General features: G+C 42.2%; 1 protein-coding gene across 3 annotated transcripts in view; it reads right to left on the bottom strand.

Annotated features, from left to right (window-relative positions):
- Window positions 1–11,349: 11,349 nt before the first annotated feature.
- The window catches only part of clmna (calmin a), a 36,135-nt gene continuing 32,623 nt past the window's right edge, over window positions 11,350–14,861 (bottom strand). For 2 of the 3 annotated variants that reach the window (XM_026151940.2, XM_026151941.2), the window contains exons 12-13: window positions 14,790–14,842; window positions 12,030–12,500 (exon numbers count right to left, since the gene is read on the bottom strand). In XM_026151940.2, the coding sequence (XP_026007725.1) occupies window positions 12,383–12,500; window positions 14,790–14,842 (171 nt within the window). In that variant the 3' untranslated portion in view covers window positions 12,030–12,382. Of the gene's footprint in view, window positions 12,501–14,789; window positions 14,843–14,861 lie in introns of all 3 variants that reach the window. The other variant, XM_026151939.2, reaches the window with a different exon arrangement.

Below are 14,861 nucleotides of genomic sequence, written 5' to 3'. Positions count from 1 at the left end.
CTCTCTGTGTGTGTGTGTATGTGTGTACACGTGTGTACAGATGCCGGTGTTTCTGTGAACACAGATTTGCGGGCGCCTTCAGGCCCGGTGGGTGTGGCCCTGTTGGTACTGGCCACACCCGAAGCCACACACCTGCTGCTGATCAGGGCTTGTCGGGGGAGCTACTTAGGAGAGTCTTGGAGCTCCCACTGACGTGGGATCATTGCATGAGACTCCACGTTAGTCACCCAGTTTAGGTTTAGTCGTTTAGTGCATGCCTGCTATTAAGCGTCCTGACAGCTGCCGCTATTGTTTCCCGCAGGAGGAGCATAGGAGGCCCCAAGGGCAGCGAGCACCGGGAGTGCAGACACGGAGCAGAGAGCACAAGGAGGACACGACACGGGAGTCTTGGGAAACACGGGGACTTATTGTTGTTTTGCACCATACACTGTAAATAAACGCACTGTTCCTAACCCTAACTTTTAAGTAGTTTCCATGGACAGTGATGTTAAAAGTGTTTTTCGTGTGGCCGAACGGACCCCTTTCAAGACTGAAAGTCTGTCCTGTTGAGATAAAATTATTTGAAGTGCCTCAATAATGCTATGCTTTTATTAATAAGTGTTATAAAGTTATATAGTATAGTATTAAGTGGACACAGCCCTGAAAAATAAAGGCATTAGACTATGTGTCCTTGGGGAGTGGAATGCTGTGGACTCTTGCTCACGCTTGCCTGGGAAAAAGTAGATAACAGGGGACCATCTTCTAGTGGAAAGTTACTGAGACACTGTTGTTTAGACTAGAATGAGAGAGCTTCCGTAATAAAACTGTTAAGCCCGCATCACCATTTTGAGAACCACAGCAATATGTCATGCAGGACGCATCTCCCTTCTAGAAGTACTGTGAAAGCGAAATAAAGTGTTAAGTGGTCTACTGAGCTGTCACAGTCTGCGGGGCAGACCGAGTGGAGAGAGTGAGGTGGACCCAGGTGCAGACACAGATGAGGAGATGAAACTGAATCTCAAACGAAAAGCGAGCTTTTATTGTGGCTGAAACAATGACATGACAAAAACAGCCGGGACAGAGATTAAACTTAACTAGAACCTGAACTGGAGAACAGTATGACTAACTATGAGAACTAGGGAGACTATGGTTATGAGGACTATGAACAAGATTCGGTGCAGATGCATGAAAAAAACCATGAGAAAACCTTGACTTGACATAAACACTAAGAACGTGACCTGCAACGAATCTTGAAAAAACACTTGACATGACCTGAGGGACGAAACACAGACGACGCCACACTGACAAAGAGAAACACGGGGCTTAAATACACAGAGGGATAACGAGGGGAACTAGGCACAGGAGGAGCTGGGAGTAATCAGAAATGACAAGACCAGGAGGAAGCAAAACTCAATACATTGACAAAGGACACCGACTTTCAAAGTAAAACAGGAAACAATTCACAAAGACGCAGACTTAACACAGGACTAAAGCTATACTAAACACGAGCGTACAAGAACAAGACCCTTAACTGAAACAGACGAAGAATAATAATAATCAACAAGACACAACCAGAGATTAAGAATAGCCCATAATACAAAATCAAACCAAAAGATAAGAACTCAAAATGCTGGGTCGAAATGACCCAGAACCGTGACATGAGCAGTGTTTTGTCTTCCATCGGATGCCTCTGAGGAATCAAAAGAACTCTGTGAAGTGTTGATATTTAACAACTGGGGGCTCATCCGGGATTGCGATAGGCTAAGGAAGACAGATTGGGCAGTCTGGGGGCTCAACCAGCAAAGTGAACAGAGGCCCGGGTCATTTTCAAATAAAGGTAAGCACCACCTGTTAAATCAAAGTGTGCATATTGGAGCTTATCTAAATCGTCTGTTTCCCAAGTTGTTTGAATTCTCAGTGTCAATTTGCTGTTGTAGACAAAGAGGCGGTGTATGATCTGTCCCACTGCGTTAGAGCAACTAAATTGTGGGTGTAATAAGCCAAGTAAACCAATTGGCTGTTGTGGATAGCGACTGAAAAGAGTAAGAGTAATTATTAGGGATGCACCGATACCGGTATCTGGTATCTGCCTCGATACCACATTTTCTAAAGTACTTGTACTCCTTAAAAGTCCCCCGATACCGGGGACCGATTCCACGCTCTGAGAAATGTCTATGTTTGAGCGGCGTGTAAGGGGTTAATCACAGGCGCAGAGTCCCCGCCCCCAGGCCCCGGCTGCAGCTCACAGCAGGGAGAAGGCGAGGCGAGACATGTCAGCCGTGTGGAACTATTTCAAAGTGAGTGAAGACGACAAATTAAGGCCGACTGCAAATTGTGCTCAGCAAAATTGTCCAGAGGAGGCTCAAAAGGTAGCGCATTTAACACAAGTGATTTAATCAAGCACCTAAAATCCCAACACGGCAATGAGTACAAAGAGTTTACCCACGCTTCTAAACCAACACAACCCATGCTGCAGCAAACTCTTGCAAGACGAGAGAAAATGTCCAGAGACAATCCACGTGCTGTGAAAATAACACAGACAATTATCGAGTACATTGCATTGAGTGACCAGCCACTCTCGGAGGTAGAAAATGTTGGATTCCTGCATCTCCTCCATGTTCTGGAGCCCAGATATGATGTCCAAGCCGCCGCTACATGACTAACACGGAGCTGCCTAAACTACACGAGTTTAGTGGCTCGCGAAAAAACATATCCACAGCCAACTGGAAGCCTCCTCTGCGTTTAGTTTCACCACAGATATTTGGACAAGCAGTGTTAGCCCCGTGTCACTAATTAGCCTAACCTCCCAGTGGATAGACGAGAGTTTCACGCCACAACGAGCCATATTACATGCAAAACAATTCCGCGGCTCGCACACCAGCCAGGCTATAGTGCATGTGTTTGCGGAAATGCTCCAGACATGGGGTATACCTAAAACATCAGTACATGTTGTGCTTGGTGACAATGCCAAAAACATGATAAAATCCATGAATAACGCAGGGCTCCCAAGTCTGCCGTGTGTCGCTGTGATGGATGCATGCAACCACACAACTGAGATACTTAGGTAATATTCATTTGGTCTTTTGTCTTATGTTTACGTTATGCTCTAAAGTTTCTGTGATCATAAGTTAATTAATTTGATATTTTGAGTTTACCTGTAATGCATGACAGCACTAAGCTATAGCCCAAATGGTGGCATAGACTTTCCTTTGCATTGTTTGTTATTTTATACAGGTATGTTATATTGATTATATTTCTGCTCTTTCTGAGTTACCTGACCTCCGCTCCAGTCCTTCCTGGTTTGGCTGAAAGAGGAGGCTGAGGGTGGAGCTGGTTTAAATGCAGAAGCCAATAAAGTGGAATGGACCATCTATTGTGATCATGCAGGGGGAATGGGGTTCTTCTTGAATGATGGTTATCTGTTATCTCTTTAGTTTTCACCTTTGGTGTATATAATGGTTTATTCATTTGCTATATAACTGGAGCTGTTTCTCATTTGGGCAGGTCAGTTTGTTGAGTTATGTTTTTGTTAAGTGATTTTTGAGTAGCGGTCTGTTAAGTTAACCTCTTTTATGGGCCCACTTGGTTCTTAAAGACTTTATTTTTTTGTTATTTTGAATTTTTGTAATCATCTTGTCCTTTTTGGGGGTATAATAAAACCCATTTTTTGAAGTTTACATTTGTGCCTGTGTGTTCCTGGCTGCTTGGTTCATGACAGTCGCGCACAAGTTCACGAGGGCTTATTAGCACAGAGGAGCATAGCTGATGCTATAGCAGTGGGGCAGAAAATAGTTGGGCATTTTAAACATTCCGCCTTAGCCTACTCCCGCCTCGAGGACATTCAGGGACAGCTCAACCAGCCAATAAAGAGACTGCAGCAGGATGTACAGACGCGCTGGAACAGCACGTATTACATGCTCCAGTCCCTCATAGAGCATGTGTCTGAACATGAACTCCCTATCTCACCGCTCACCAATGGGCTCTTATGAAAAAGACTGTTGCCATCCTCGCCCCCTTTGAGGAACTAACTAAAAAAGTGAGCAGCTACGACGCACTAGCCTCTGATGTCGTCCCAGCTGTGACTGTGCTAGTAAGACTTCTAAACAGAGAAACAGACGAGGACCACGGCGTCAAGACAATGAAAGCAACCTTACTGGCAGCTGTCAAGAAGCGCTTCAGTGACGTCGAGACCAACCCACTGTACTTCATCTCCACCATACTTGACCCAAGGTAAAGTCTGTGTGCTATAGGTATTCAATGATAAACTACAGTACTAAATGTAAGATTAATTTCCATCTGAAATATTATATTTTTGTAACTAAAATACACAAATACAAAAGTATGCAATATGTATAATATGAAATACATTTACTACCAGAAAGCCAAATGGCTGGCATTTGTGACAGTGGTTTAGGGGAAACTAAAATCAGTCCTATTTTTCCACATATTAATACATTCATTAATTTTGTTCAGGTATAAAGATTGCTTCTTCCCCAACAACACTCCTCCAGAGGCCAAGCTGCACCTGAAGCAGGAGCTGCAGAACCTCCTGCTAAAGTGTTCCTCAAGGCCCAGGCCAGCACTAGCAGCAGTCTGGACACTGTATTTGAAGAAATCACTAAGGAGCAGCCCCAGGCACCACAGCCGCTGGTAGCAGGTGCTGCCATTGAGCTCGACACATACCTCAGAGAGGCCCCAAGCCCTCGTGAAGACAGTCCCCTGAAGTACTGGGGTGTCAACAAAATCAGGTTCCCCATTTTGGCTAAAATGGCCCGTAAATACCTCTCAGCCCCATGGAGCAGTGTGGAAAGTGACAGGCTTATTAGCTCAGTGTCACACATTATAGATGAAAACAGAACCAGGCTGACTGCTGATAATGCAGAAAAGCTACTGTTACGCCCCAGTCTAGGGGTACAGGAACGCAACATAAGTTTGAAAAGATTGCCCCGCATTGGTCCCCAAAACCATACACAGAGGGAAAACCAATTTCTTAGTGAATGGTGGCTTATTTTTCTACACTGCAAAAATGAAGCTCCGGGGTGAACAAAGGCCAAAATAACAAACAAAACAAGCTAAGTCAGGAGGAGGTGCTATCTAAAACCCTATGTGAAATCAAACAAAAGACAAGCGCTACACCTAACTCCCTAATTGAAATAAACAGGAGAAAACAGTGCAAGGAAAACAATAAGGCAGCTCACCCCTGCTATTTACAATGAAAACTAATGTACACACTATATACAGAACTCAGAAAGTCGCACAAATGTCTCAGGTTTTGGAGGCCAGGGTCAGGTCTGCTGCTGCTGTCAGTGGCTGCCCCGGGACAACTGCTGGTGATGGATTTTGAATGCGACCACATGATCAGCGGACCAATCGGCAGCCGTCAGCTCATCCAATCCGGGGCCTGCCAAGACTTAAAGACACAGACAATAACAGCCACCAAAACAGATTATGGACAGGGCCATAACAGCTACTTTTCTTTAAAAAAAAAAACCTGCCACTCACTTTTTCTAAATATGCTCCATTAAGTGAGTCGTCTTAGACTTGATGTTAATACCTACCTCAGTTGCACTGACTGGTGGTTGGTGGTTGTTAGTTTATTCAAATATTGTGCACTAAATAGCAAAGATGTTTATTAATGCCCCTTGTGTTGTCCAAAGCGGCAGAGTTTATAACAAACTGAAAAAAATACTTGAGTTGCGCTGTCACTGTTTACATTTTTTTAATAATTATTTATTCTGTAATATGTTGGATACAACATGCTTTTCATTTTAAATAAATGTTCTTAATTCCAAACTAGTCCCTTGTTTTTTTGTTAAATTATATGACTAAAGCTGTTACCTGTAAATTTAAATCATGTTTTTATTAAGTACTCGGTAACGGTATCGGTGCATCCCTACAAAAAAGATGTCACCTCACCACAGGGGTGTAGTGCAGCCAGAAGGCAATGGAGTAATGCTCCGCCACTTCTTATTTCTGAGGAAATAAAATAGTCAATTAACTCAATTGGTTGCAATTTATTCATCATTTTGATACATACACCCATGCTAGTGGGATTTTTTGGGTGGTCTACTAATATTGCACTAATATATATTACAAGGATGCAGTTAGCTTATTTCAGTAATTACCTCCCAAGAGCAGTAAATATCAGCGGTGTGAAATTACTCAAAAAAGTTTTATATTTTAGATTCTTCAAAATATCCACCCTTTGCTTTGCTTTGGAGATGGAGCTGGACCAGATGGTGGCAAGGCAGCTGCAGATGGGTGCAGGATGCTGGACATGTCTGGCTGAGCCTGTAGCTCAGACATGAACAGGTGCAGACACCTGCCAAACACTAGCCATCCCCACCCGAAAAATTGGTACAGGTGCGGAGCTCTGCTGTACCCTGGCTGGCCTCACCCTAGGAACCGGCATGGGTGCAGGAGCCTGAGGAGTAGGTAAGGGTGCAGGAGAGGCAAAGGGGGACTATAGGAGGAGGATCGAGGACCATTTGAAGAGTAATACCAGCCGGCAGGTGTGGCAAGGCATCCAGCACCTAACCAACTATAAGATCAATCTCGGAGCTGCGGACGGTGACCTGGAGCTGGCAGAGGAGCTGAATATCTTCTTTGCCCGCTTTGAGACCAGGGTACCGGAGGTATTGGAGCCACAGCAGCAACACGCCACCCATAGCAGCACCACCCTCACCCTGGAAGAGCACGAGGTGAGGCGCATGCTGCAGGCTGTTAACCCGAGGAAGGCGGCGGGTCCTGATGGTGTGCCAGGTCGAATATTGAGGGATTGTGCAGGACAGCTGGCTGGGATCTTCACCAGGATTTTCAACAAATCCCTCGCACAGGCGACTGTCCCACTCTGCCTGAGTCCTCCACCATAGTCCCCTTGCCTAAGAAGCCCCACATCACCGGCCTGAATGACTACAGACCGGTGGCACTCACCCCAGTGGTAATGAAATGCTTTGAGAAGCTGGTCCGCAGACACATCACAGCAGCCCTGCCCCGCAGCCTGGATCCACACCAGTTTGCCTACAGAGCAAACCGATCCACGGAAGACGCTGTAGCCACAGCACTCCATGCTGCATTAACTCACCTGGAAGAGCATGGTAGCTATGTGCGGATGCTCTTCGTGGATTACTGCTCAGCTTTTAACACCATCCTTCCACACAAACTGGTGGCCAAGCTACAAGACCTGGGGCTTCCATACAGCACCTGCATGTGGATCAATAGCTTCCTCTCGGGCCGTAGACAGAGAGTCAGAGTTGGCCATCACACATCCTCAGCCCTGAGTCTCAGCACTGGCTCACCCCAGGGCTGTGTGCTCAGTCCACTGCTCTACTCTCTCTACACACACGACTGCACTCCTCGCCACCACAGCAACATCTTTGTGAAATTTGCAGATGACACCACAGTGGTGGGGCTCATTTCCAAGGGAGACGAGTCTACGTACAGAGACGAGGTGGAGCAGCTGACGTCATGGTGTAAGGCCAATAACCTCCTCCTCAACACTTCAAAAACCAAAGAACTCATAATAGACTTCAGAAGGAAAAAGGCAGAGATCCAACCACTATTCATAAATGGGGACTGTGTAGAAAGGGTGGCAAGCTTCCGCTTCCTGGGAGTCAATATAGAGGAGAACCTTTCCTGGAGTGTGAACACCTCCGAGCTGCTGAAAAAGGCCCAACAGAGACTGTACTTCCTGAGAATTCTCAGGAGGAATAACATCACACAGAGACTGCTGGTGTCCTTCTACAGAGCCACCATTAAGAGTGTTCTAACTTACTGCATATGCATCTGGTACACTAGCTGCACAGGGGCTCAGAGGAAAGCACTCCAAGGGATCATTAACACCGCCCAAAAGATCACTGGCTGCCCTCTCCCCACACTGGAAGTTCTACACAACGCCCACTGTTTTAAAAAGGCCCAAAACATCATAAAAGACACCTCACATCCTGGCCACTCCCTGTTCGAACTGTTGCCCTCAGGCAGACGGTACAGGGCAATCAGAGCAAGGACTAATAGACTCAAACACAGCTGTTATCCAACTGCAATAACACATCTGAATACTACAAAAAAATGTCCATCACGCCACTCTTGTGTTAATCTATGCACGGTCTGAAGCATGTGTGTGAGAATGTATGTGAATGTTTTACTGTTACATCTTATTAGTATTTTAAGTATTCTATCTATTTTATTTATTGAATTTTATTGTTTTATTTATATTTTGATATTGCTAGGGATGATGCAATGATCGGGGACCATTCTTAATTTCGTTGTTCTCATGACAATGACAATAAAGTTTCTGATTCTGATTCTGAGAAGGCTGGGTCGCGGCTACCCTGACCCTGGGAGCCAGGACTGGCACAGGTACTGCCTGGACGCCCTCTGTTTCCACCCAGAAAACATACGCGGGTCTGAGGACCAGTGGCGCCTCAGCTGCCCTGGGAACAGGAGTAGCGACCGGAAACAGTTCTTTGAGGTGCTGACAGGGGAGCGACACCAGAAATCTTTAATTTTTGTCAGTTCTCTTAGTTATCATGCTTCTTTCCCTCTCTGGACCCTCTGTCCCCCTTTAACGGGTGGGCCATATATGGGATGACCGCTGTGTTTGGGCACTTGTCAAAGTATAAAAATTACAGGCTATTATTAAAGCTAATTCTCTCAGACCTCTCATTATTTTCCAGCCTCCCCCAATCCCCATTCTGGTTGTTTCCTGCTTCCACCTTTGTGCTCAGACTAGGGCTTTTTACCTTCTTTACAGTTAAACAACTAATCTTCCAGGACGGGCGATTCTCTGCGCTCCTCTCCTCTTCTCTTCCAGAGATAACCTTCACCTTAATGGGAGCAATTGTATCCATTACATTTAACATTTTGCATTAAAGCTATTGACGAGCTCATTGACTGAATTCATATTCTGCCTAATATTATACAACATGGAGATGGGGTGATGCTTTACTACACAAGAAATATGTGACTTTATGTGTGTTGAAAACAAGACTCAGTTATTGGGCCTGTGGTGAGTTGTGTCATTTCTGTTTGCACTTCCAACACTATCTTTGGCAGTTTGTGTTCCTTCTTAAAAAGTGCAAAAGACTCAAAATTCTTCCTTCATAGTGCTGGTACGGAAGCTCAGTATTCCAAAGTTTTGACATATATTGTCCTACAATTTTTCTAAGTGCCATCAAAAACATTCTGAAATCTTTTTTTTTTTTTTTTTTTTTAAAAAAAAACAAAACAAAACAAACAACCTTTTTGGTTTAAATTGAGTTCATATATCCTTCAAGGACGCCTTCTTCTTGAACCAGATTTGAAGAACTTCTTGATAACACCCTCATTATTTCATAAAATCTTCATCAGGTTTAGATGGCTTTACATTTTGCATTCAGTTATCCATAGTATGTATTTTTGTGTACAAATCAAGTCTACTGTACAGTTATGATGAACCACAAAAATATAATAGTGCATTTGTAAGCACATATGCAACAAAATATCAAGGCCACAGTTGAATAAAAATATGAATGTAATATTTTAAGAAATGTGCCATTTTCTGATTAAAGATGTTATTAATAGTAATAGTCATTGTCTAACATACGATGAAGTTTGGATTTAAAGAACAAAGCTGCATCTCTACATGGGAAAATGTGAAAAGAAAAAGCCTTTTGAGAGAGGAAAATATGCTTGATTTTACCAACACACTTTCATTTTTATAATTATTTATAATTTGTCAAATTACAAGTTCATTTTCATCACACAATGGCATTTCAATAGAGAAGAATTCATTAGAAAAAAAATAAATTACAACTACAAATTAAAATGAAAACTTAACTGTAAATATTAGTAACTCAAAACCTTCAATGTTTATTAAGGTCATCACATCTATGATGCAAAACAGCATGATGCTGTTATGGAGCTTGACACCTGAATAAAGGTTTCTAATAATATGTGACAAGGTCTATATAGCAGTGGTGGACAAAAGGTCACATTAACGCAGCAGGATCTGCTTCAAGTGACATTTTTCTCACACAGTGAGTGCATGGGTTCATGCGGACATCTCCATGCCTGTCAAGTTTTTCTGATTGCATGGACTCATCTGTGGAGATGTACATTACAATGCACCAACTGTGGATGTGGCAGGCAGGACAGGTTACAACAACGCAATTAATGTATGGGGACGATGTGTTTTAATGTAATAATTTAATGATTTTTAAATAGTATCTAATGTTTTGATACATTCGACATGTGAAATGCATAAAGCCTTAAAAACAAATGTCTGATAAATGTATTTAAAAATGCATTGTAGCATACACCTACATAGATGTTGTTACAGTTTTACTTGCACAACTGCAGCTTTCTTCTTCAGCCTTTATAAATAGGACTTATTTGTACAAAACAAAAAAGCCTTTATTTTTCTATTAAAACTTTTAATCTATAACCCTTTTTTGTGAAAGTTAATACATTTATTTTAATATTAAGACTAATATGAGTGCACTAAAATTTCAAGAATAAAGTTGCAGGATCTTTTGCAGTCATGTAAAACTCAAAGATACTATGTGTTTTTGAAATGTAGCTTTTTTTGGTTCCTGTGCAAAATGTGTTTAAAAACAGAAAGCAATGATTTGCAAATCTCACAAACCCATATTTTATTCACAATTTAAAAAAAACTGAAAATATACTAAAGGTTTAAACTAGGAATTATTTTAAGAAAAATATTGGCTCATCTTGAAATTGATGGCAGTTTGTATGAACACTGAGCTTCTGGGAAGCAGGCTTAGCTAAAACTGAGTTGATAATAAAGTTTCCCTCATCTCAGGGTTAACAAACTCAAAGTCAGATCTATACTCACCATCTTTCTAAGTCTTTGACCCTGGGCAATAATCCTGTCAGGCTGTCAGCAAATTTCCTGAAAACATTTACCGTGTGTTGCACACTGGGAATATTGTCAGCTGTCACACTTGGAGCGCATGTAATTTGTGTGAACACTAGGTGGGGCTGAGATGACTTTAAGTGTCATGGTTCCTGGAGTCAGTGTTTTCAGTTTGTTGTTCTTTTTCCTCAGTTAATTTTTTTTTAAAATCTATATTTTCAGTGTTCTTGTAATTATGTTTGGATTATGTCCTGAAGTTTCTGGGTTTTTGTTTATAATTTAATAAACAAGCTTCAATTAATGTCTATCTTTTATTATCATTCTGCTTTTGGTGATTCGGTTTATACTTATTCTTCTTAGCCTTCCCCGTTCCCTCAGTGTAGGTGTTTTCATGACTTCCTGTCTTATTTTGCCATTCAGTCATCTCAGTTTTCTTCAGTTCATGTTTTGTTGTCCATGCTCCCACGCTCTGTGTTTTCTCTGCTGTCTCCTAGTTTTGCACTTCTGCCTTGAGCCCAGCTTTGTCTCCGTGACATCCAGGAGTAAACATCCTTTTGAGTTTATCCTTTTGTCTCCAGGGTCCTGCCTGCCGCACAGCATATCACGACATTGACACTCAAACTATATATTTTATATTATATATATTTTAGAGTTGTTCTTAAACATGGACTATCTGCAGGTTCTGAACATTTACATTGTGTGCACAGACTCAGATTAAGTCATTATTATTCTGAATTATGTCAAACAACATTTTGGTATCTGAATTTCAGCGTCTGAGCCTAGGCACATTTTACACTGAAAAGCAGCTAAATTAGTGTCGAGTCAACCCGGAACCTTAATCGCTGAGATGATAGGCTCTGCAACAGATCAGCAAACCATGTCAGAGTCTACTTATCCAAAACAGATCATGGATTCAGATCTGACATTTTTATCTTCACTTTTTACACCTACATTTTGTTGTTCTTAGGTTAGAAGTGAATAATTAAATTTAGATATCAAATCAAATTAGGATTCCAGCCTCATCTAAAAATCAGTTGGGTGCATGATGACAGCAGGCCTCATAAAAACTATACCGCCAGTGCTACCCCAGAATCTTCTAGCAGATGTATTAATTTAAAATTAATTTCAAATTTTGGTTTGTCTGATTACAGAATTCTGTTTAGGTTTTTCTTACATTTTACACAGTGTCCCAACCTTTTCAGAATCTGGTTTGTTTATTTTAAACCAGTAAAATTTTGATCTTTAAATTTTTAACTTCATTTTCATATAAGTGTGATCTTTTTCTAAAAAGACTGCAATGTTTTTCCTCCCCAAGTGACCTTTACACTCTCACATAAACTGCTTAAGCCACACTAGAAGCTAAAAACCAAAACACAGAAAACAAGCTCTTGTAGTTTTAAATTATACAGGTTTTAAATATCTTCACTTAATGTAGATTCATAAAAAGGTGGCAGTTGGCTGTATGAGCATGTGCATGTTAAAAAACCTAAAGTTTTTTATTTTTCCTCATAGCTCAGAGAAGCTGTGCTTGTGCGCGTGTGTGTGCGTTCAGCGGTTCAGCAGCATGTCGGGCAGTGTCTTCAGGTCGATCTGAGGCAACACCCAGAAACAGTAGAGCAGTAACCATAGCAGCAGCAGCACACGTAGCTCCCAGTTCTCCCTCCACCTACACACACAGAGACAAGTGCAACTTTACTTTCTCTTTGCACAGTGTTTGAGCTCATTTGATTTAATTGGTGGTTGAGCTGCACTCTTCGGCTAGTTCACACACTTGTGCTCTTCATAACATTTTCAGTATTGCAGCACATTCTCGCTATATTAACTCAAGCAGCTGTTTTCATTGCAGACAATTTAACATAGAAGAAACCCACATTTGAGGCAAAGCTATGATGCTGAACCAGACTGCACACTACAGCCGTGCTGGAATTAGCTCACACAGATGGAACGGAAATTTGAATGTGCCTTCCTGTCTGTTACAACAAGATGTCTGCTGTGTTACAAAAGTCATGTCCAGTAACAAATCACATTTTTCTGACAGCAACAGATTTCAGCATTTACCATGTTGTAATTTTTTGTTATATTTACTACAAAAACAAGTTGCATGGACCAGCTACGTTGTGATTTCATTCAAAGGAAGTCTGTGTAGTCTTCACAGGTACATCCAAACGTAGGTTCTCCTGCTAATCTGTAAGCTTCAGAGAAATGAAGACGTCCGTCCTTCCTGTGCCACGTATAAATCTAACTCGAGTGCTGTTTGCTCACAAAAACATAATTTGAAGTTACTTCAATTCAGCAGCTACTGTTACAAACTTGGCAACACGGTAAACCTACATCACAGTTAAAGGCTTGAGTGTTACAAACAACTCCAGTCAGGTCCATAAATATTGGGACATCGACACAATTCTAACATTTTTGGCTCTATACACCACCACGATGGATTCCAAATGAAACGAACAAGATTGTCAGCTTTTATTTGAGGGTATTTACATTTGCAAATGTGCCTCCCACTTCTCAAGGGACCAAAAGTAATGGGACAATCGGCTTTTCAGCTGTTAGATGGCCAGGTGTGTGTTATTCCCTCATTACCCCAATTACAATGAGCAGATAAAAGGTCCAGAGTTCATTTCAAGTGTGCTGTTTGCATTTGGAACCTGTTGCTGTCAACTGCCAAGATGAGATCCAAAGAGGTGTCACTATCAGTGAAGCAAGCCATCATTAGGCTGAAAAAAACAAAACAAACCCATCAGAGAGATAGCAAAAACATCAGGCGTCTCAAAAAGAAGGAACGCACCGGTGAGCTCAGAAACACCAAAAGACCCGGAAGACCACGGAAAACAACTGTGGTGGATGATCAAAGAATCCTTTCCCTGGTGAAGAAAACACCCCTCACAACAGTTGGTCAGATCAAGAACACTCTCCAGGAGGTAGGTGTATGTGTGTCAGAGTCAACAATCAAGAGAAGACTCCACCAGTGTGAATACAGAGGGTTCACCACAAGATGTAAAACCTTTGGTGAGCCCCAAAAACAGGAAGGCCAGATTAGAGTTTGTCAAATGACATCTAAAAAAGCCGTCACAGTTCTGGAACAACATCCTATGGACAGATGAAACCAAGATCAACTTGTACCAGAGTGATGGGAAGAGAAGAGTATGGAGACGGAAAGGAACTGCTCATGATCCTAAGCATACCACCTCATCAGTGAAGCATGGTGGTGGAAGTGTCATGGCGTGGGCATGTATGGCTGCCAGTGGAACTGGTTCTCTTGTATTTACTGATGATGTGACTGCTGACAAAAGCAGCACGATGAATTCTGAAGTGTTTCGGGCAATATTTTCTGCTCATATTCAGACAAATGCTTCAGAACTCATTGGACGGTGCTTCACATTGCAGATGGACAACGACCCAAAGCAAACTGCAAAAGCAACCAAAGAGTTTTTGAAGGGAAAGAAGTGGACTGTTTTGCAATGGCCAAGTCAATCACCTGACCTGAATCGGATTGAGCATGCATTTCATTTGCTAAAGACAAAACTGAAGGGAAAATGCCCCAAGAACAAGCAGGAACTGAAGACAGTTGCAGTAGAGGCCTGGCAGAGCATCAGCAGGGATGAAACCCAGCATCTGGTGATGTCTGTGTGTTCCAGACTTCAGGCTGTGACTGACTGCAACCAAGTATTAAAAAATTAAAGTTTGATTTATGGTTCTTATTCTATCCCATTACTTTTGGTCCCTTAACAAGTGGAAAGCACATATGCAAACTGTTGTAATTCCAACACCGTTCCCCTGATTTGGATGTAAACACCCTCAAATAAAAGCTGACAGTCTGCAGTTAAAGCACATCTTGTTCGTTTCATTTGGAATCCATTGTGGTGGTGTATGGAGCCAAAAACGTTAGAATCGTGTCGATGTCCTAATATTTATGGACCTGACTGTAAATCAGGGAAGGAAATGCTCTTACCAAAAATCAAAGTCATCACGGTCAGCTTTTGTAGTTACAGCTCTCCGACTGTCCTGTGAAAATGCCAGTCGC

This window comes from Astatotilapia calliptera, chromosome 19, assembly GCF_964374335.1.
Source record: "Astatotilapia calliptera chromosome 19, fAstCal68.1, whole genome shotgun sequence".
Classification (NCBI taxonomy): Eukaryota; Metazoa; Chordata; class Actinopteri; order Cichliformes; family Cichlidae; genus Astatotilapia; species Astatotilapia calliptera.
Note: the sequence above shows the minus strand (reverse complement) of the source record. Positions and strands in the feature narration are given on the sequence as shown.